Source organism: Myotis brandtii, unplaced genomic scaffold, assembly GCF_000412655.1.
Source record: "Myotis brandtii unplaced genomic scaffold, ASM41265v1 scaffold26, whole genome shotgun sequence".
Taxonomy (NCBI): domain Eukaryota; kingdom Metazoa; phylum Chordata; class Mammalia; order Chiroptera; family Vespertilionidae; genus Myotis; species Myotis brandtii.
This window is the reverse complement of record NW_005359880.1, coordinates 2,461,902-2,482,316: the sequence shown is the minus strand read 5'-3', so window position 1 is coordinate 2,482,316 and position 20,415 is coordinate 2,461,902. Positions and strand designations below refer to the sequence as shown.

The window sequence follows — 20,415 nt, the reverse complement described above, 5'->3', positions numbered from 1 at the left end:
TCCTCCCTGCCCACCCCCCCCCACTCTCCTCCACTTTCTCTGGAAATCAATGGAAAAAAAGCCTCGGGTGAGGATCAATAACAACAAAAGACAGGGGCTTTGTTCACTTTCACTGCTGATCTCTCTCTCTCTCTCTCTCTCCCCTCCCTCCCTGCCCACCCCCCCCCACTCTATTCCACTTTCTCTGGAAATCAATGGAAAAAAAGCCTCGGGTGAGGATCAATAACAACAAAAGACAGGGGCTTTGTTCACTTTTTTCACTGCTGATGCCCTAGCACCCAGAACAGTGCCTGGCACATAGTAGTTGCTTAATAAGTAATTGTTAAATAAGTAAACAAAAGTCCAAAAAATTGTTAATATAATCTGCAAAAATTTTTTATGCTATTCCTGTTAGATTTCTATGCAAGGAGAAAAATGGTCTATCCATGGTCAGTAGTGAAATAGTCATGCCTACAGTTTTTTAATTTGAAATTTCTATTTAGAGTTGTATTTGCCCATTGCACAACCTACAACCTGATCTAATATCTTTTTATGCCTAAAATATTTAGCTATGCTCATCAATGGAAAAATCTTGAGTCATACTAACAAATAAAATAAGATCTTGATTGTATGAAAGACTTCAGAATTTGAAAAATAGGATTTGAATTTTAGTCTGTCACCTAATGTGAAATGACACAAGTTCCTCAACCTCCCTGAACTTTAGTGTTCCCAACCAAAAAATATATATGTAACACTTATCTCACCAGGTATTTTGAAGATTAAAAAAGATGATGTATATAAAAATCCTACTACATGGTAGACACTGAAATAATGGAAATGTTTTAGAAAAACATTTTGGGGTCTTGAGCCCTAGCACCAATTAAAATGAAAACATATTCAACATGGAGCAAAAGCTGGTAAAATCCACCTACATCCACCACTCCTTAAATTCAATTTTAAGGAGATCTTTGTTGATTATTTTCCTATAGAAAGCATATGGGCAATCTTCTTATCAAGAAAGGTATGCCTGACACAATTTTTCAGTTGGGAGAATTCAAATAAATGATTCGTTAAAAACCACTATAAAAACCCACATTGCGTTTTCTTACCAGAAGTGAGGTGTCCTTTAAAGATGGAAGCAACTTGAAGCCCAGAATTCCGAGTGTCATGTTGGAATGATTTCAGTGTGACCAGGGGAACTTAAAGAAAAAGAAAATAGCGTTAGCTTTTTATATCTTACACTCAGGTTACCCAATTTCCTAAGAGTTTCTTTACTCGTTTGGAGATGATGAAAGTAAGTCAGTAACTTTAATAGGCTTAAACGATGGAATAAACTCAAAGGCCTTCAACTATGTCTTTTCTTCTTCTTGTTATTTAATTGGGTAAATCCCAAAGGAGGAAAAAAAAAACAACAGTAGAAACTACTTAGGGTTTATAACACTTCAAGGTGTGTCTGCTAATTTGATGAGGCTTCTAGGCAGCAAATACCAAGGAGCTTTATTTCTTTCACTGAGCCAGAAAAAAATGTACAATAACTGGTCTCTACTTTATTCCTTCCAATAGACGAAATAAAATTTATTTATTTATGCAATAAAAAAATTTATTTATTTTATGCAATAAAATTCAGGCTTCCTTGCGAGCCTCCAACATGTGTCACTTTTGCCTTTGCACAATCTGTGAGATGCTGTTAGTGAACAGCCTCTAGCCACCGTAGAGGAAGCCCAGTTTTGATTAGCAGACACTCTGAGGTTGTAACACAGGGGAGGAATGCCACTAATGACCTCCCCCTGCTCCTTTCCACTGGCAAGGATCTTGGCCAGCCCCAGCTGGTCATAAAGGTTGTCAGGACACTACTAATGAAAGCTTCGGACCAGGGTGGGGTGAGCAACCTTGGCTTCGAACTCGCTTTCAAGTCTGAATTCAAGAGTCCTGGAGCTTCCTTACCCATCTCTTCCCTCCTGATAATTAAAAGCTGCCAGAGGTGACTTTAAGGACATGATTCTCCCGGCTGACAGAAGAGAATGGTAAAAATGGTTCTAAGCCCTGGATCCCCAGGCGTGCCTCAAGCCCCATTATTCGTTCTGATTTCAGAGTTCAAATTCTTCTTTAAAAAAAAGTACTTTGGAGCCAGGGGGAATCACAACTTGTGGTGTCCTTAGCTGCCACCGAGACATGACACACTTGAATAAAACAAGCTACGTGGCCCAGACAACTCTCTTTGAGGAAAAATATCATAGAGTTCCAATACAAAGGTTCCTATGGGTCTTTGGAAATGTTCGAAAAGGGCTGATCTGGGTGCCAGCACAAGCTCCATTGAAGAGCAGTTTTCTAAGAACAATGGGTAGGGCACTTTAGAAGATGAAAATATTAGAAAAGCCAAAAGATCTTTCCCGTGTTTTTATTCTGGCTTCTCCACAGCAAGAGGGGAATGTTTCACTGTGAATTGTGACAAATCAGAAATTCCCTTCGGCTTCACAATGCTTCATTAAGTCTTTTGTTTCCAGGTTTGTGGTTCCATAAAACTGTGAGGGAGCAAGGTTCTGCCCCATGCCCAACGGCCAGGTTTATTCATCTAAATTAGTATTTCATAAGCTTCTGTTCATTCTCGGGGAGCCCATGCAGGAGTCTGCATCTACATTAATTTGAAATTTTAAAGAGAAATATAACATTAAAATGTGATACAATTTTCAATATGGCAAAACCATGGGTTTATAGCATATGTTGCTGGATTTCTTTTCATTTTCATTATTTTAAAATTAGCATTGATATTTAAGAATATATATTGCTGTTGGCTTTTAACACAGGTTAGTGTAATTCTTTTGTATAAGTACAGGTGGTTATTTGACAATGAAACTGATCATTAAAAGCTGTCAGAGGTGACTTCAAGGACACTATCCACCCAGCTGACAGAAGACAATCCTGAAAATGGTTCTAAGCCTATGATTTGCATCATATAACAATAATTTTCATATCTGACTAGGTCTTTATTAGCCCTAATAGAGAATAAACACAGTTTTCCTCTTGGGTCCTTTGTCATCATAGTTTCAAATCTACCAGGTTCATTCATTTAAATTAGATTAAATTAAAGTCATTTTAAAAAGAGGCTTAATTATCAGAGAGCAATTTCACAATTGGATAGCTGAAGTAAAACAAGTTATAAACAAGAATGTTGTAGAAGAAATCAAGCCAATGGCAAAATTTTTTAGTGTAGGACTGCATTGAAGCCATATAGACTATATTCTTCATGGCATACCGCCACCAAGTGGTTAGGTCATTTCTTAAATAATACTTAATCATTTTTCATTATAAAAGCAGTAACTATAATAAGAGAAAATAATTTGAACAGGGAAAATAAAAAGGAAAGAAAAAGAATCATCTCTAATCCCATCCCCATAACCTACTTGCTATTAGTAATTTATAGTATTTTCAAGTATTTTAACATACAAAAACATTTACAAACACAGAATGATGTACACACAAAGCTTTTATGACTGAAAAACTATTTATATCAGCTGTAATTATCAGTGTATTGTCTAATGTGCCAGAAAAGCCTTGTGGTATTTTTATTATTTATTTAATGTCTGCCATGTCATATCCATAACGAGACAATTCTGTCCCTGCAACGGATTATTAAATTATGCCTATTACTCTCACAGTACATACTTGAGTATACTCAGAAAACCCAAATTATCTCTACTTTTTAAAAAAATATATTTTATTGATTTTTGCAGAGAGGAAGGGAGAGGGATAGAGAGTTAGAAACATTGATAAGAGAGAAACATCAATCAGCTGCCTCCTGCACACCCCCTACTGGGGATGTGCCCGCAACCATGGTACATGCCCTTGACCGGAATCGAACCCAGGACCCTTCAGTCCGCAGGCCAACGCTCTATCCACTGAGCCAAACCAGCTAGGGCTATCTCTACTTTGATAAAAAAAAAATTATATAACTTATGTGCACTGATATTGGATACTAGAGTTAATCTTATAGAAGACAGTATGTTCATAGGAAATGTACAGTGGTTGCAAAAAACAAAAAAATGTAGTTTCTTATACTTGGCCAAAACTAGAAACATAACTACATTTATTTTGGCTCACCAAATACCAGCATAATTTAATAAAATCTGCTGAAAGGGATTTGGTTTTAGCAATAATGTATTCCATCTGTTTCTTATGGATGATGTCAAATCAGTCTCCTCAGCCCTTCCCTCTACCCCGTCCCCCAAGGGGCAAAGGGTGCTTTGTTATTCCTTTTAAGCGATGTACTACACTTTACCTACCTCCTCTCATTTCATCCTCAACAACAACTTAATCAGGTGCATAGCGCTATTGTCCTTATTTTGTGGATGAGGAAACAAAGGTGTAAAAAAGGGTAAATGACTTGCCCACAGTCACATAGGCAGAAGTTGCAGAGTGAAAATTTTCATCCAGTTCTGACAGTGTTGCTGGTCACTGGCCGCATTTGTTCATCACCTCACTTCTGCCGCAGGATGGCTCAGGATGGGAAGGCTCAGCCAGCCCTGAAAGCGGCCCCTCCCATGCTGAGACTTAGCCACTGCTCCTCCGGGGGCTGGCCATTAGGGCTCTGAACCCCACCACAATGGGTTACGGTTGGGCTAACCCATTTAGCACTGATTCATAGAACATTCCAGCCAAGAGTTATTTTTTTCTGAAAACCAACTATTTTCCTTTATTGTACAAACAATGCATCCTACTTGTAGGCTGCTTGAAAAGTATGAGTATAGAAAAGAAAATACTGTTTTATATTTGTTCCCAAACAGGAAACAATTGTTTTTATATTTGTTAACAATCCTTTGTGTATATCTGTACCCTAGTAGTCTTTACTGTTTCTCTTTTTCATTAAATATTGTATCATGAACATTTCCTCATTTTATTAAAAATTGTTCAAAACCATCCTAGTAATGACAATGTAATATTTCATCATGTTGCTACTGTATTTGTTTAGTCATTCCCCTATTGAGGAATGGCGATGGTGTCAGGCACCAGCTTTGAATTCAGACAAAACTCACTTCAAGTCTGGACCCACTACTTGGAGTTGCATGGCTCTGGGCAAGTTGCTTAACCTCTCTGTGACTCAGTTTCTTCATTTATAAAATTGGATAATAATAGTACTTCACTTGTGAGATTTGATGAGATAGTTCATATAATTCACTTGGCACCATGCCTTATGCAAATTAAAAGATTAGTAAGTGTTTGCTACTGCTATTATTGAACTTTTAGATTGCATTCCAAATCCTTACTATTATAATTAGCTTTTGGATAAATATCATTGTACACAAATCTTCTTTCCGTATCTCTGTTTATTTCCTGAGACTAGATTTCTGTAAGTGGAATTGCTGGACCAAAGGTTATGGACATTTATAAGGTTCCTTTATTTACTTTTACCCTTGCCAATCTTGCTGTCAGCACTAACCAAGGTCTGCATCATAAAGGCTTTGACCAGAGCTGACACAAGGACCTTTCTAGACCTTTCTCTCAGAAGGTTCTAGATATCAGTATTCAAAAAAAGGAGTCATATAAAAAGAGACAAAGGGTGTGTTTTTCAAATGATTGGAATTTTTTTCAACCCTTCTTTTCTTAAAACATAAACATCTCTTTTTAGTTTCTTTCTAATCTCCTTCTCCTAATAAGCTCAGCTGCTTCACAGCATTTAAGTGTTATCTCCCCAGGCTAATTTTAGCCCCATGGTTGGAATTCAACATTATTGGGCCATGAGTAGAGATTTGACTCTAGTTCAGGTCATTGGCAAAGCAAAAGGCAATGGCCAGACATACCAAACAGGCACAAGACACTCAAGGCAGAGAAAAGGATATGTCAGAACAAACTCATTACCACACCTTGAAAAACAAGTCAAACAATGAATCATCTCATGGGTTACAGTATCATCCTTGCATATTAAGGATAGAAGGGTGTGCCTAGACATATTCCAGAGGTTATCTTCATGCCTATATTCCTAGCTTGTAAGTACTTGGTACATAGAGGGAGAAGAAGGCAATGGATATATGTATGGCACTCGTATTGTTAAAGAGAAAGAGTAAGAAGAGGGAAAGGTTAAAAGCAACAGCCACCCAGGAAATTTTCTTAAGTGAAGACCACATAGAGGTGAAGGTCTGATGTCAGAGTGTAGCAAAACTTTATATGTAGGAATGAGCAACTTCCAAGTTTTACTCAGTGATTTAAGAGTCTTCAAAAGTGCAGCCTTGCTCTCAAGTACAGCATGTACCTACTTCTTGAGTCTGAAGAGTCTAGTGAACATTTGCCATTTTTGTAGTTGCCCAGCACTGGGACATACTTCTTTGTGGGCATCCTAAAATAAGTAAGAGGCAGGTAGGGCTTTCCAGTCGAGCCTCAGTCAAGCATTAAGTAGATGACCTAAGCCTGGCTCATCAGATGCCCTCCTCCCCCAACTTGTACAGGACACACAGCTCCAGGAAATCACTAGGAATCCAATAAGCGTGCAGCAGCTATATCCAAGGTCTGGTGACAGCAGGCGTCTCCAGGGCACAGGGCAGGCAGTTCTTCTGAGGCCAACATTTTGGTTGTGGTTCTGGCTCTAACGTCCCTTGGATCTTGCTTGTGACCATTTTGCCAGCCTTTCTCCTAATTTCTATCTTCCTAATAATTCTCTTTCTACTTAAAAGAACCAGATTTTATTTCTCTTGCTTGCACCTCCACAATGAATAGGAAGAAATTGCAATAGTAGATAGTGGGTGGATAGGTGAGAAGACATAGCTGGGCAAATAATGATCCCCCAAAGATGTCCATGTCCTAATCCCCAGAACCTTTGAATAGATTACCTTTTATTGCAAAAGGGACTTGAGATGGGGAAATTATGGGTGGGTCCAATGAAATCACAAGGTCTTTATAAAAAGAAGGCAGGAGAGTCAGAGAAAGAGATTGGGAGATGCTATGCTTCTGGCTTTAAGATGGGGCCACAAGCCAAGAAATGCAAGCAGGCTCTAGAACTGGAAAAGGCAATGAAACTGGTCTCTCTTAAAGCCTCCAGAAGTAACACAGCCCTGCTGATACTTTGTTTTCAGCCCAATGCTACTGATTTTGGATTTCTCACCTCCCGAACTGTAAAATAATACATTTGAATTGTTCTAAGCTACTACGTTTGTGATAACTTGTTACACCAGCAACAGGAAACTAATACAGGAGATTATTACTTCCTCATGGAAAAGCATAATTTTTAGCCTCTATCAGTGGGTTGCAAACTTCAGAGAGATTGTGAAGCATTTTTTAGGGGTTTTTTAATTTATTTTTTTTAATGCTATAGAACTCTGGTGGTTTATTAGAAGAAGAAGAAATAAATGCAGATGAAGAGTCTAAAATGATTAGTATGTTAAGGAACATTGTGTATCTGTTTAACCCAGTTTAGTAAATGAATCTACAAATTTATAATCCATCTCAATATGAATTAATCAGAAATCTCTAATTACAAACAGCAGAATTTTTGAAAAGTACATTCTGCCCAGCCAGTGTGGTTCAATGGTTGTCCTATGGACCGGGAGATCACGGTTCAATTCCCAGTCAGGGCACCTGCCCAGGTAGCGGCTCATTCCCCAGTAGGGGGCGTGCAGGAGACAACTGATCAATGATGTTTCTATTTCTCCCTCTACCTTCCTCTCTGAAATCAACAAAAATATAAGAAAACTACATTCTATGTGCCAATACCCCCTAATTTCATTATATTAAATATCACCTATATTTAGTTGCATTGATATAACATTTGTTTGTTTTTTTTCTTTTAGTCCCTAAAAGTCCTGAAAATTTAATGAGAATCTTTATGGAGTCATTGGTAATGCAATGACCAATAGTGTTTTGTGGGAACAAAACACAATGTGGTTTAATATCTTGCTCATACTTGCCTTCCTTTGGAGAATTGTCAAAAAATTAAAAAGAAGAATATGATATCTCTGGGAAACTTTTCTACTGCAAGTAGCAATTCAAGCAAGTTAATTAGTCATTATGAAATGTGACTGCCCTTCCCTCGGGCCTCTGACTTGTCATTAAAGAGATTACAGAGCCTGCGCCTTTTCTCCTTTACAAAGGCGTCTGTATTACAGTACCGCATTGACAACACTCCTGCCTGGAAGTCCTCTTTTCACCTTTTTTACATCAGTGGTAGTGAATTTAGGGAATTGCCTTTCACATTTTCAGTGTTGGTTTTCTATGCTGACAAATTATCTTTTCCCCTCTGGGGCTCTTTCGGTTCTGGGTTCTGCATAGGGACAGCAGGAATTTTTATAGCTCTCCAGGTGGGTGGTCTAGAAGCTCCAACTTCAACAGCCCTCACTGGCTCTCAGAGCCTCAGCTGAAACCTCACATCCTGAGGGCAGGGTCTAGGCAGAGGGATGGTTCACTGGAGCAATGGTCTCGCCTCCCTGTTTCTGGGGATTCCGGGCCCCTGAAGTGGGCTGGGGTGGTTAGTGACTCAGGAAACAGTGGGCAGGAGGAAGAGGACGCAGAGGTGACCAGATAGTACAAGCGATAATGGCCTGAGGTCCTCAGAGCCAATCCTTTTCTGCCCCCTCCCAAACCACTGCTAATGCAGAGTCTTCCAGTCCAGGAACATGGAATGTCATGTTTATTTGTGTCTTTTTCAATTTATTTCATCAATGTCTCGTAGTTTTCCATGGATATGTCTTTCGTTTTCTTGGTTAAATTAATCTTAAGTATATTGTTGTTTTTGGTGCTATTGTAACTGAGATTTTTTCTTAATTTCTCTTTTCAATAGTTCCTTCTTAGTATATAGAAGTGCAACTGATTTTCTTTTTTTGGTTATATTGATTTGTTATCTTGAAACTACTGAATTTGTTTATTAGTTCTAATAATGTTTGGTGGAGACTTTAGGGTTTTCTGTATATGAGATCATGTCATCTGCTAAAAAGAGACAGTTTTACTTTTCCCCCAATTTGCATATTTTAAAAAATTTCTTTTTCTTGCCTAATTGCCCTGATTTGGACTTTTAATACTGTGTTAATAGAAGTGGTGAGCATGGGCATCCTTGTCTTGTTCCTGATCATAGAGGAAAAGCTTTTAACGTCTTATTATTGAGTATGATGTTAGCTGTGGGTTTGTCATAAATGACCTTTATTATGTTGAGCTACATTCTTTCTATACATAATTTGTTGAGAGCTTTTACCATGAAAGGATGTTGAATTTTGTCAAAAGCTTTTTCTGCATCTATTAACACAATCATATGATTTTATTCTTTATTTTGGTAATGTGGTGTATCACATTTATTGATTTGCATATGATGAACCATTCTTTTTTGTTTATTTTTAATTTTTATCGGCTTCAGAGAGGAAGGAGGAGAGAGATAGAAACATCAATGATGAGAGAGAATCATTGATCGGCTGCCTCCTGCACGCCCCACACTGGGGATCAAGGCTGCAACCCAGGAATATGCCCTGACTGGGAAATGCACATGACCTCCTGGTTCATAGGTCGACACTCAACCGCTGAGCCAGGCCGGCTGGCATGTTAAACCATTCTTGCATGCCAGGAATAAACCCCACTTGATAGTGGTGTACGGTCTTTTTAATGCACTGTTTAATTCTGCTCAGTTCTGTCTATATATCCTGCCCACACCCAACATTGTTGTTTGAGGCACTTGTCCCTCTTAGAGGGTGTGTCTCTAACCTCTAGGTGCAGTGGTTCTTACACTTTACTGCAGAAATATCACTTGGCTAGAGGCTGAGGAATCTGACTGTGAACTAATTTCCCAAGCATTTCTAATACAGGTGGTCCACAGACCCCACTCTGGGAAGCACTGCGTTCTAGACCCTTCATTGAATCAGGACCAGCTGGAAAAACACGAATTGCCCTGTGGTGGTCCTGTCTTGGCCAAAGCCAACTTTTCCTCATCTCAGGCTGCCCTATCCCAAGGTTCCTGGAGTCCTGCAGTTTCATTCTCATCACCTTAACCCAAGACTGCTTCCACACCTTGTATTCATGCCAAAGTAGAAATAATTGATATCAAATTATGGTTCACTCTTTTCTCATGTGTTTGAATTTTCATAACAAGCATGACACTTAAAATGAAGTGCTGTTGGCATAGTTTTATTGTTAGCTAATGTGTGGAGGAGGATTTGGTTCGGTGGCTGAGGGGGTGCTGACACAGGGCCCTCCTAGATCTCCTGGGAAGGAGACAGCAGAGCTGTCATGCAGGTGCTAGAACCCCACAGCCTGCGTTAGGCCCTGACTCTACCATTCACCAGCTTTGTAACAGTTGACAAAACTGTGCAATCTCCCTGTGTCTCATATCTTTTTTAACTGCACAATTGGAATAATAATTACACTCCTGTAGTGATGAGTAAAGGGCAATTCATATGTAAAATGCTTATCATAGTGCCCAACACATAGAAAGCATCCAATAAGTGTTAGCTATTATTATGTACTAGAGGCCTGATGCACGAAATTCGTGCAAGGGGCTCAGCCCTCACAGCCCCGACTCATCCGGAAGGTCGTCTGGAAGGATGTCCAGAAGGTCATTCGGCTGTCTAGTCTAATTAGCATATTACCCTTTTATTATTATAGCTTGTCCTGAAGTCACCCTGCATTCAGTCACTTAATTAAGCTTTTGCTATTAATAGCATAGAAAAACATGAGTTTCTAACCCAGAGAAACGTCTCCTGTGTGTTTGCTAAAGCCTGATATTATATTCTGAGATTAATTTCTTGTTTTTTCTTTTTTATTGTAAGGCTTTGTTTTCCAGTAAAGTCTAAATACTCTGAGGAAGGAAAAGAGAATAATAAATCATTTAACCCTCGCAATAAATGAGTTTGTTTGATTTCTTTTGGAGACCAGGTTTTCAAAGGTTAAGGAAAGGCAGTATCCAGAGGGAAAGTGATAGAGAGGAATGTTAGGGGCCATACCTACTTCATGGTTTGCCCTGCAGTGCCATCTGGGCAGAATTTTGAAAACACATTTTGTGTGTGTGTGTGTGTGTGTGTGTGTGTGTGTGTGTGTGTGTGTGTTTTCTTGTGTGTGTTTGTTGGGTTTTTTTGTTTTTTACAATTTTCATAAGAGTTTATTTGAAAGAGTTTATTTCCTGAGTATGATCTCAAATGCTCCTGGGAATAACAGTTTTGCAGCTTTTTAAAATACATTTAAAATGAATAAAGAAATGTACATGGAGGAGGAGAAAGCAAGGCGGGAATTGGATTACAGGTTAATTAACAAGGTTATGTGCTCTCATTAGGGTTCATGCCACCTTCGAGGGGTATTACTTCTAGTATTTCAAAGGTGTGCACAAGAACAAAGAGCAGGGCTGGCTTAAAACCTTTCACGTATGAAGTTATAGGCCTGGGGAAAACACATTGTTTTGAGATTAATCAGTTCAGTTATCCACACATAATTTTAGCAAACAAAATAGGAAATTCCTGCATAGAGGGAGCATTACTGCCTGGCCTGTGTTTCTTCATATATAAATAAACTTTTAATTACTGGGAATGTTTGGCTGCTCAAAAAGCCCCATTATCAAACAAGTTGGTCAACTTAAAGTAATAGGAATTATTTTTTTCAATTGTGAAATAATTGAAACTTCAGTTATGAGGTTTCCTTCTTACTGCTTTTATTTATATCTTTATTCATAGTGCTATGTACGTTACTGTTTTGTTATGCTTTTTTAAAAAATATATCGTATTGAATTTTTACAGAGAGGAAGGGAGAGGGATAGAGAGTTAGAAACATCAATGTGAGAGAAACATCGATCAGCTGCCTCCTGCACACTCCCTACTGGGGATATGCCTGCAACCAAGGTACATGCCCTTGACCAGAATCAAACCTGGGACCCTTGAGTCCGCAGGCCGACGCTCTATCCACTGAGCCAAACTGGTTAGGGTTTGTTATGCTTTTTTATTGACTGTCTTCTCTAGAATTAAGGGATCTTTGTCTCTGCTCACTGAGGTTCTGCAAGCATCTATCAAGTGCCTGGTGCCTGGTAGGGTCCAAATGAACATGAGTGACTAAATGAGTAACTTTTCATGAATACCTTTTAAAAAGCAACTGATATTAAAGATTTACTAATGAGCAATTTGACAGTTTGCAACAAGCATCTTAAAATGTGCTTAACTCTTGAGCCAATAAGACCTAAAGGCCAAAGGAGAGTTTATATGCAAAGCCTAGTCAAAGAAATTTATTGATAATGGGAAAAAATGCAATAACCTACATATTGTTAAAATAGGGAAATGATTAAATATATTATTATACATCTATAAATTAGAATGCTGTGCAGCCATTAAGTAGTTTTTAAAATAAGAACTGTATTTGAACAGTATACACACTATAGTTTTTATCATTTAAAAATATGTGCAAAGAAAAGAATTAATGTTGAATCCACTAAAATGTACACAACAGTGATTTTTAGGTTATATAGTACAATAGACTTACCTTGCTTTTTCAAATAGAAAAAAAGAGATACATTTTCAAAAAGATTTAATATTATCACTTTCCCTAACACACTTTCACTGTTTCTCATTTAATGTGTTTTAGACAGGAATTTGTACCAAAAGAAGTTTATGTTTCCTCTTAACTAACATGTTAAATTTTTACAGATGCAAGTTTTCAGGGATATTTGATTTTAACGTACTTTTGCCTCAAGTGATCCTCCTTCCCTCCCCCAATAGAAACCAATACTATACTTTAAATATAGGCTTGTTGCAAGGTAGTTGTGATGTTCCTATTCTTTCGATGTAAGGTTTAAAACCTTTACTTTTAAAGAAGAAAATTTGTGGTCCTGTACTTAACTTGTAGAATATTTTAGTAAACTGCTCCTCTACTTTGATGTAATTGGTTAAAGAAATTGATGAGATTGCTGAAGGCTATTGGTAAGAAAATGTGTGTTCTAGTTTAGGCGCTATTACTCACTAGCAATGTGTGATTTAGAAAATCATACCTCACTTTTTCACTTGTAAAATGGTGCCAATTACATTGCCAAATATGGCTGATGTAAAAATCAAACAAGATTATGCATAGTAGTACTTTGTAAGTGCTAAGTATATGTTAGTTATCAATTTGAATAATCTTGTTAGACAATTTAACATTTCATTTAAAAATAATTTGGTTACCAATTAAATTATGACTATTATAAATGGCATCTAAAGTCCTAAGAATTTTTAACAATATCAACTTAAGGCAGAATATTTTCAATTAAAAACTAACTTTTAAAAAAGAGACTTGGTATTGCAAATGATTCCCTTAATAAAGTGTTTCCACATCAAAATTACAACTAAACTACAAAACAACCATCATTCAGAACTGTCTGAAATCTGGCTTAATGGAAGTCCTACAACTAGGAAATTAAAGAAGAAGCCACATTGAAACTAGTAAGAGGGATGGTTCCACAACCACATGTGGTGTTTAAAAATTGGAAGGGATATCTCAGCTGCAGAGGTTTTCCCTGAGAAGTAAGAAATTCTATCCCCACACCAGGTCCCTCAGCCCAGGGTTCCAGTGCCAGGAAGAGAATCCCCATAACTTCTGGCTGTGTTAAACAGAGGGGATTGTGGGTGAGTGAAAAAGAGGCGGAGGTGTGCAGGAGGCAGCTGATCAATGTTTCTCTCTCATCGATGTTTCTAACTCTCTATCCCTCTCCCTTCCTCTCTGTAAAATCAGTAAAATATATTTTTAAAAAATTGGAAGGGATATCTAAGCTGCAGAGGTATCCCCTGAGGAGCAAGGGGTCCCAGCTCCACACCAGAGTTCCAATGCCAGGAAGAGAAGTCCCCACAACTTCTGGCTGTAAAAACTAGTGGGAATTGAGGCTGAGGGAGATGGAAGCTCCTGGCGTCCTAGGCAGTTCCTCTTAAAGGGTTTGCACACGGACTTACTCAGACTCACTCCCTCTGAGAAAAAAAAAAGACTGTACCCTTTTATGTAATGATGTTTACTTTGAATTTATATTAGTTCACACAAACACTCCATCCATGCTTTTGTTCCGGCCCTCCGGTCCAGTTTAAGAACCCATTGTGGCCCTCGAGTCAAAAAGTTTGCCCACCCTTGCTAAGCTCAGCATAAGTAGCAGCCACCTGCAGGCCACTCTATAGTTCATGCCCGGTGGCCCCAGGCAGAGCAGAAACAATGGCCGACCTTAGTCTGCACCTCGTGAGAGACCCTGGATCCAGTACACCCAGTTTTTATCTTCAGACCATTCCAGAGCACCACCCAACCACCTTCATAAGTGACACACTAGAGACAGACTCATATGACACCAAAGCCCCACTGAAGTGGGTCCTGCTGCATAGGGTCAGCCCCTACACAGCAGTTTCTCCATTGTAGTCTCCACCAATCTTTGTAGCCAATTGGTATTAGGGGTAAATTCCTCCCATTGACATGCCAAAAGCAATCAAAGCTCAACTACAATAGGAGGGTATACACAACTCACACAGGGAGTAGGGCCCATCTCGAATGCCAGCTTGGGTGATAGGGGAGGCTGTGCCACTGAACCCTACAGAACATTGATTACATTAGGCCACTCTTCCAAGACAAGGAGGGGTAGCAGCTCTACCTAACACATAGAAACAAACAGGGAAGCAGCCAAAATGAGGAGACAAAGAAACATGTTCCAAATGAAAGAACAGAACAAACCTCCAGAAAAATAAATAAACCAAATGGAGACAAGCCATATTCTAGATGCAGAATTCAAAACACTGGTTATAAGGATGCTCAATGAATTTAGTGAGAACTTCATAAATGAAGGATACATTAACTGAAATGAACAATTATTTATAGAGAATCAGTGGTAGAGTAGAGGAAGCTGAGAATCAAATCAGTGACTTGGAATATAAGGAAGCAAAAAAAACACCCAATCAGAACAGCAAAAAGAAAAAAGAATCCAAAAAAATGAAGATAGTGTCAAGAGCTTCTGGGACAACTTCAAGCGTACCAACATTCACATCATGGGGTACTGGAAGGAAAACAGAGAGAGCAAGAAATTGAAAACCTATTTGAAAAAATAATAACAGAAAACTTCCCTAACTTGGTGAAGGAAATACAAGTCCAGCAAGTGCAGAGAGTCCCAAATAAGATGACCCCAAAAAGGCCCACACCAAGGCACATCATAGTTAAAATGCAAAAGATTAAAGACAAAGAGAGAATCTTAAAAGCAGTAGGAGAAAAGCAGTTAGTTACCTACAAAGGAGCTCCCATAAAGACTGCCATCTGATTTCTCAACAAACTTTGCAGGCCAAAAGAAAGTGGCAAGAAATATTCAAAGTGATAAAGAACAAGGACCTTACAACAGAGATTACTCTATTCATTAAAGGTATTATTTAGAATGAGGGGCAGATAAAGAGCTTCCCAGATAAGAAAAAGTTAAAGGTGTTCATCACCACCAAACCAGTTGTTATATGAAATGTTAAAGGGTCTCTTTAAGAAGAAGGAAAAAAAGATTAAAATTATGAACAATAAAATTGCAATAAATACATATCTACCAGCAACTGAATCTAAAAAACCAAAATAAATGAACAAGCAGAACAGAAACAGACTCATAGATACAGAGAACATTTTGACAGTTGCTAGATGGGAGGGAGGGTCGAGGGGATGGGAAAAAAAGGTGAAGGTATTAAAAAGTACAAATTGGTTGTTACAGAATAATCATGGAGATATAAAGTACAGCATAGGGAATATAGTCAATAAAATTCTAGTAACTATGTATGGTGTCAGATGGGTGTGAGATTTATCAGATGATCACTCAGTAAGTTATGTAATGTCTAATCACTGAAGTGTACACCTGAAAATGATTTAGTAATGTATGTCAACTGTCATTCAAAAAATTTTGTATGATTTTTTAAAATGTGTTTCTAAAATTTGGGCTTTAGGGGGCGCCAGGAGAACTTTTAAACCAGTCTTTGGGTCTGGGCTTTCTCTACGTGCTGGTTGGTCACCAATATTTATAATGAATGTTAAACTGCTTTGAAAACATAAAACACAATTATAAGATGCTATATTATAATAAAGATGATATTAACAATAGTGTGATTATAATTAAGTTTTTCTGTTCTGAAAAGAAAAAAATAAATCTAGTGTATAAGCTACCTATACTAGAGAGACATCTTTAGGATAATGGGGCAATTATCAAATATTATGATAATTACAATAGGGTCATTTTATTGTATGCTTACAATTGAAATCTATTTGGCTACGATTTTATTAAATGACATGTAAATGCCTAGAATATTAAACTAGTAATATTAAGAGCAGAGAAATAGCTAAATATAAACAACAGCTTAGCTAAATTTTATTGAGAATAGAATTAAATAATTTCATAGTTAAGTGCTTTAACTCTTTCGGATTGTTTTGCATATAGTAGGTAATCAATACTTATTGATATGATTTGATTTGTGTCTGTTTTTGAAGAATATATTTTATCAGACCTAAAGAATTGAATGTAACTCTGAGTAATGTCTTTTTTTCAAAACAAGGCCTGAGGTTATTATCTGCCTCACAATCACCCAGGATGTTTGTAAGCAATGCTGACACTTGAGCATCCCCCCAACTCCCGCTACCTGAGACCTGTGAAAGAGGGATGGTGAACATGCACACCAGGTGGTGTGCATTGGTTTTTAGGCCCAGGAATGTTCGAGAACCATTGCATAAATTGTAGTCAGCCTCCACAAAAATCAAAGCAAGATGACAATGAAAGTATTACCACCTGCCCTAGAATCCTTTTGTCAACTTTGATAGACATCAAGAAGAAAAAAAAAATGTATATAATTAGAAGAGAGATAGAGGTCAAAAGAAAAGCCTAAGCGATTAAATATATAGATACACTCACCTGTTTCAGGTGTTTTATGAAAAAAGGGTGAACTCCAGGACTGCCAGTAGCTTTTACCTGTTTCTCGACATCTCACTTGAAATACATATTTGGTATTTGGCTCCAAATAGAATGTTGACTGTTGCACATATGTAAAATTGGTGTCAAATTCCTTAACCTAAAATGGATGAATAACAATAATGAAATGATACAATGTGCTTTTAAAACAATTATTCAATTTAGCAGAAATGCGTGGAGTACCTATTATATTTCAGGCACTCTTCCAGAGCCTGGGAAAACCAAGAGGAATAGGGTATTTTAGGTAAAACATGGCCATAAATAATTAAATACATGTTATTTAACATTAAAAATTAAGTACAGCCCAGCCGGTGTGACTCAGTTGTTGACATGCCCTGTTGTGGGTTGCGGGCTTGATCCCCAGTGTGGGTGTGCAGGAGGCAGCCGATCAATTCGCTCTCATCATTGGTTTTTCTATCTGTCTCTCCCTCTCCCTTTCTCTCTCTGAAATCAGTAAAAATATATTTCGTTTTAAAATGAAGTACACATTGTATTTGATAACTGTCTCAAGATTTTAAATTTCAAGAAAGTCCAAATGTAATATATTCTTAATTTTGAAATAGCTGATTATAATGGGGTAGAAGAAATGGGGGACCTAATAGCAATTGTTTGATTTCAGTTCTCTCTCTCTCTCACTCTTTGCAGTTGGATATTTAGATCAATAATTATTCACGAATGGTTATATAATTTCACTTGCTAATGATGACTTTTAGAAAAAATTACTCATAAGCTAAACTGTTAAATTGGTCCTTATTGCAAATTTATGCAGATTCTGTAAGACCTGTTATGTATATGTATGAGTGAGAAAATGAAATGAAACATTTAAGGAAGTTGAACTGTAAAAATCCAATGGAAGATAAGCAAGAAAATAGCTGAGGTATAAACTTAAAAATCATTTTCTGGGGCACTGCAACCTGCTACAAAATGTAATGAAAAATGACCCCTGAACAAGCTGCTTCAGATGGGAGAGAGAAATCACTTATACAGCACCGTTAGTATGTTGTGATAAGGGATTTACTGAAGAAGTGAAGCATGATTAAAAGGTAGACATAAAATATGTCTAAAAATGCATTTATGCAGCAGCTGGGAGAAAACAGTTACTGAACACTCATGAAAGAGAAAGTTGGAACTATCAAGATGCTTTTTTTTTTTTTTAAGAGCAAGATAGCAACCTCATTTAGGGATTCTTCTGTTAAGACCCAATCTTTAAAAAAATAATAATAATCTTAACATAAATCTTTAAAATTTGCAATGCATTGAAAATATGTCTCTATGGAATTTTCTGCTATGTAAACATGACTGGTGACCCCTGGGGTCTCCTGGGTTCCAGGAGACATTTTATTTGTGCCAAAAGTTTGACTTTCAACTGTATTCTTCTTCATATTAGTGTGGATGAAAGGGGCCACATGCTAACCTAATACGCTCGGGAAAGGCCTTCATGGCAGTCTTGCAAACTCAGAGGCCTAAAGTAACCACAAAGGATGGTCTGAAATGAAACTTTAACTAAAAGCAGTTATGGTAAGCAGTTACGTCCTAGGCCCGGATCTTCACTGACAAGGTCAACCTTTACCTTAACTGAGCCTATCTGTCTTTTTGCATCTATAATAACATACCCTTGAAATGTCTGGGTAACTTGTAACTTCCCCTTTTCTGGACCCCTTGGGGCACAACCTAATGTGCCTGGGCTCCAGGACAGATACCACAAATCCTTCATTGTTATGTTAATTGTTCCTACACCCACCTAAGTATGTGTCTATCATTTTACTTTTTATCCAATCCCAAGGGTTTCCCTGTTTTGCTTTCTCCTGTCTCTCTAGTCTATCACCAATGGATTTCATGTAACCCATTTATGTCCCTTTCCTTTGATTGCAATGTATAAATACAGATGTAACCCGCCATTCTCCGGAGCATTATCTCAATTTGTTGTTGCTTCCGGCATATGTCAAAAGTTTGGCTCAAATAAACTCACAAAAATTCTTTACAGGTTTCAATGGTTTTTTAAGTTAACATAGTTTCTCTTAGAAGGGAATTGTTATTCTCTAATATGTCTCTTGCCATTACATTTACAGATAAGTCCTCTTGAGGAAGTACCCTAAAGTATAGCCAGAATTCTAAATTAGAGAGAAAAAATTTACAGAACTGTTAGCAGAGTTGTTTCTAGCATGAGACAAGCCAGGTAACTGCTTAGGGCCTTGCAACCACAAGATGACACCTCAAGATGCTATTTTCAGAGGCTGAAATGAACATTGAGGGCTAGACCTAATTGAGCACCCATGGCAAGGGGATGATCTCAAGTGCAAGAAATAGGACTTTATTTTTTATAGCAGTTCATTTCTAGTTAGGTGAGGGCATAGAGACTCAATCTCCATCAGTTTGAGGTACATCTTTTCTTAGGGTTTCTTCTAAGTTTCTGGGAGCATCTTTTTGTGGAGGGAAGGAGAATCTCAAACCTATTCAGAGAGTTCTATAATCCTGACTTCCTTCAAATCCCAACCTGGTACATGGCCCAGGGGCAGGGGACCCTTCTCTGACTCACCAGTGTCTTAACTCTTTTGATTCTTCCCTCTTACCCTTGGCCCTGGCCAGTTTTAGCTCTTGCTGCTCAGGTAATCTTTATCTATTGTTTGGTGGAGGAGGGAAGGGACATGATTATTGGGAAACTTGGTCATGACTAATCTCTTCCAAGTCTTCTGTCTTCTACCAGCATTTACACTTTTGAAATGCAAAGGCCAAGGATTTGGCCCTCTGCTATCTGTGTATTGTTCTATTAGTCATTCCAGGGAGAGAACGAATACTTGGTTTTGTGGGACCCATGAGCTAAGAATGGGTTTTACATTTCTTAAGTGGTTGGAAGAAAAATCAATGGAAGACTATTTCATGATACATGAAAATTATATGAAATTCAAATTTCAGTGTCCTAAAATAAAATTTTACTGGAACGGAACAATGTCCACTCACTTAGTGTCTGTTTTCATGCTGCCCATGCAAAGTTCAGTAGTTGGGACAGAGACCTTATGGCCTGCAAAGCCTAAATTGTTTACTGTTTGGACCTTGAATAAAAAGTTTGTCAATACCTTAGTCTTGTGTAATTAGAGAAGTGTCACCATTAATCCATTTACTCGAACTTATTGGGAAGATTTCCTTAAATTACTATATTGCTGCTAGGCACTATTAAAGGCAAATAATAATAATAATAGCTCATGTTTCATAGTATTATCTATGTGAACTAGACATTATAAGAATCAGTGTAGATACTAGAGTATAGAACAGCCCTGTCTTCCAGAGGCTCACAATTACAGGATGGGGAAATATACTTGTAAACAGTTAGGTGTATTCAACATGGCAAAGAGTACACAGCAGTGGGCAAGGATTGCTGAGGACTGAGCTCAAATTTTGACACAGTTTGAGATGCCAGAAGACAGCCCATGAAGATAACCAAGAAGGTAAATATTCTCCCCCACGGTGTCAGCCTGGAGGACAGCGTGGAGGGCTGGCTGACACCTCACAGTCTATATGCAGCTTAGCTAAAAGGGGCTGAAAAGCATTCTCAATGCACTGATTTTGCTTTCCAGGTG

General features: G+C 38.0%; 1 protein-coding gene across 1 annotated transcript in view; it reads right to left on the bottom strand.

Annotated features, from left to right (window-relative positions):
• Positions 1–20,415, bottom strand: part of IL23R (interleukin 23 receptor) — a 68,835-nt gene that overhangs the window by 9,729 nt on the left and 38,691 nt on the right. The window contains exons 7-8 of the mRNA XM_005868041.2: positions 16,784–16,940; positions 1,089–1,178 (exon numbers count right to left, since the gene is read on the bottom strand). Coding sequence (XP_005868103.1) covers positions 1,089–1,178; positions 16,784–16,940 — 247 coding nt within the window. The remainder of the gene's footprint in view (positions 1–1,088; positions 1,179–16,783; positions 16,941–20,415) is intronic.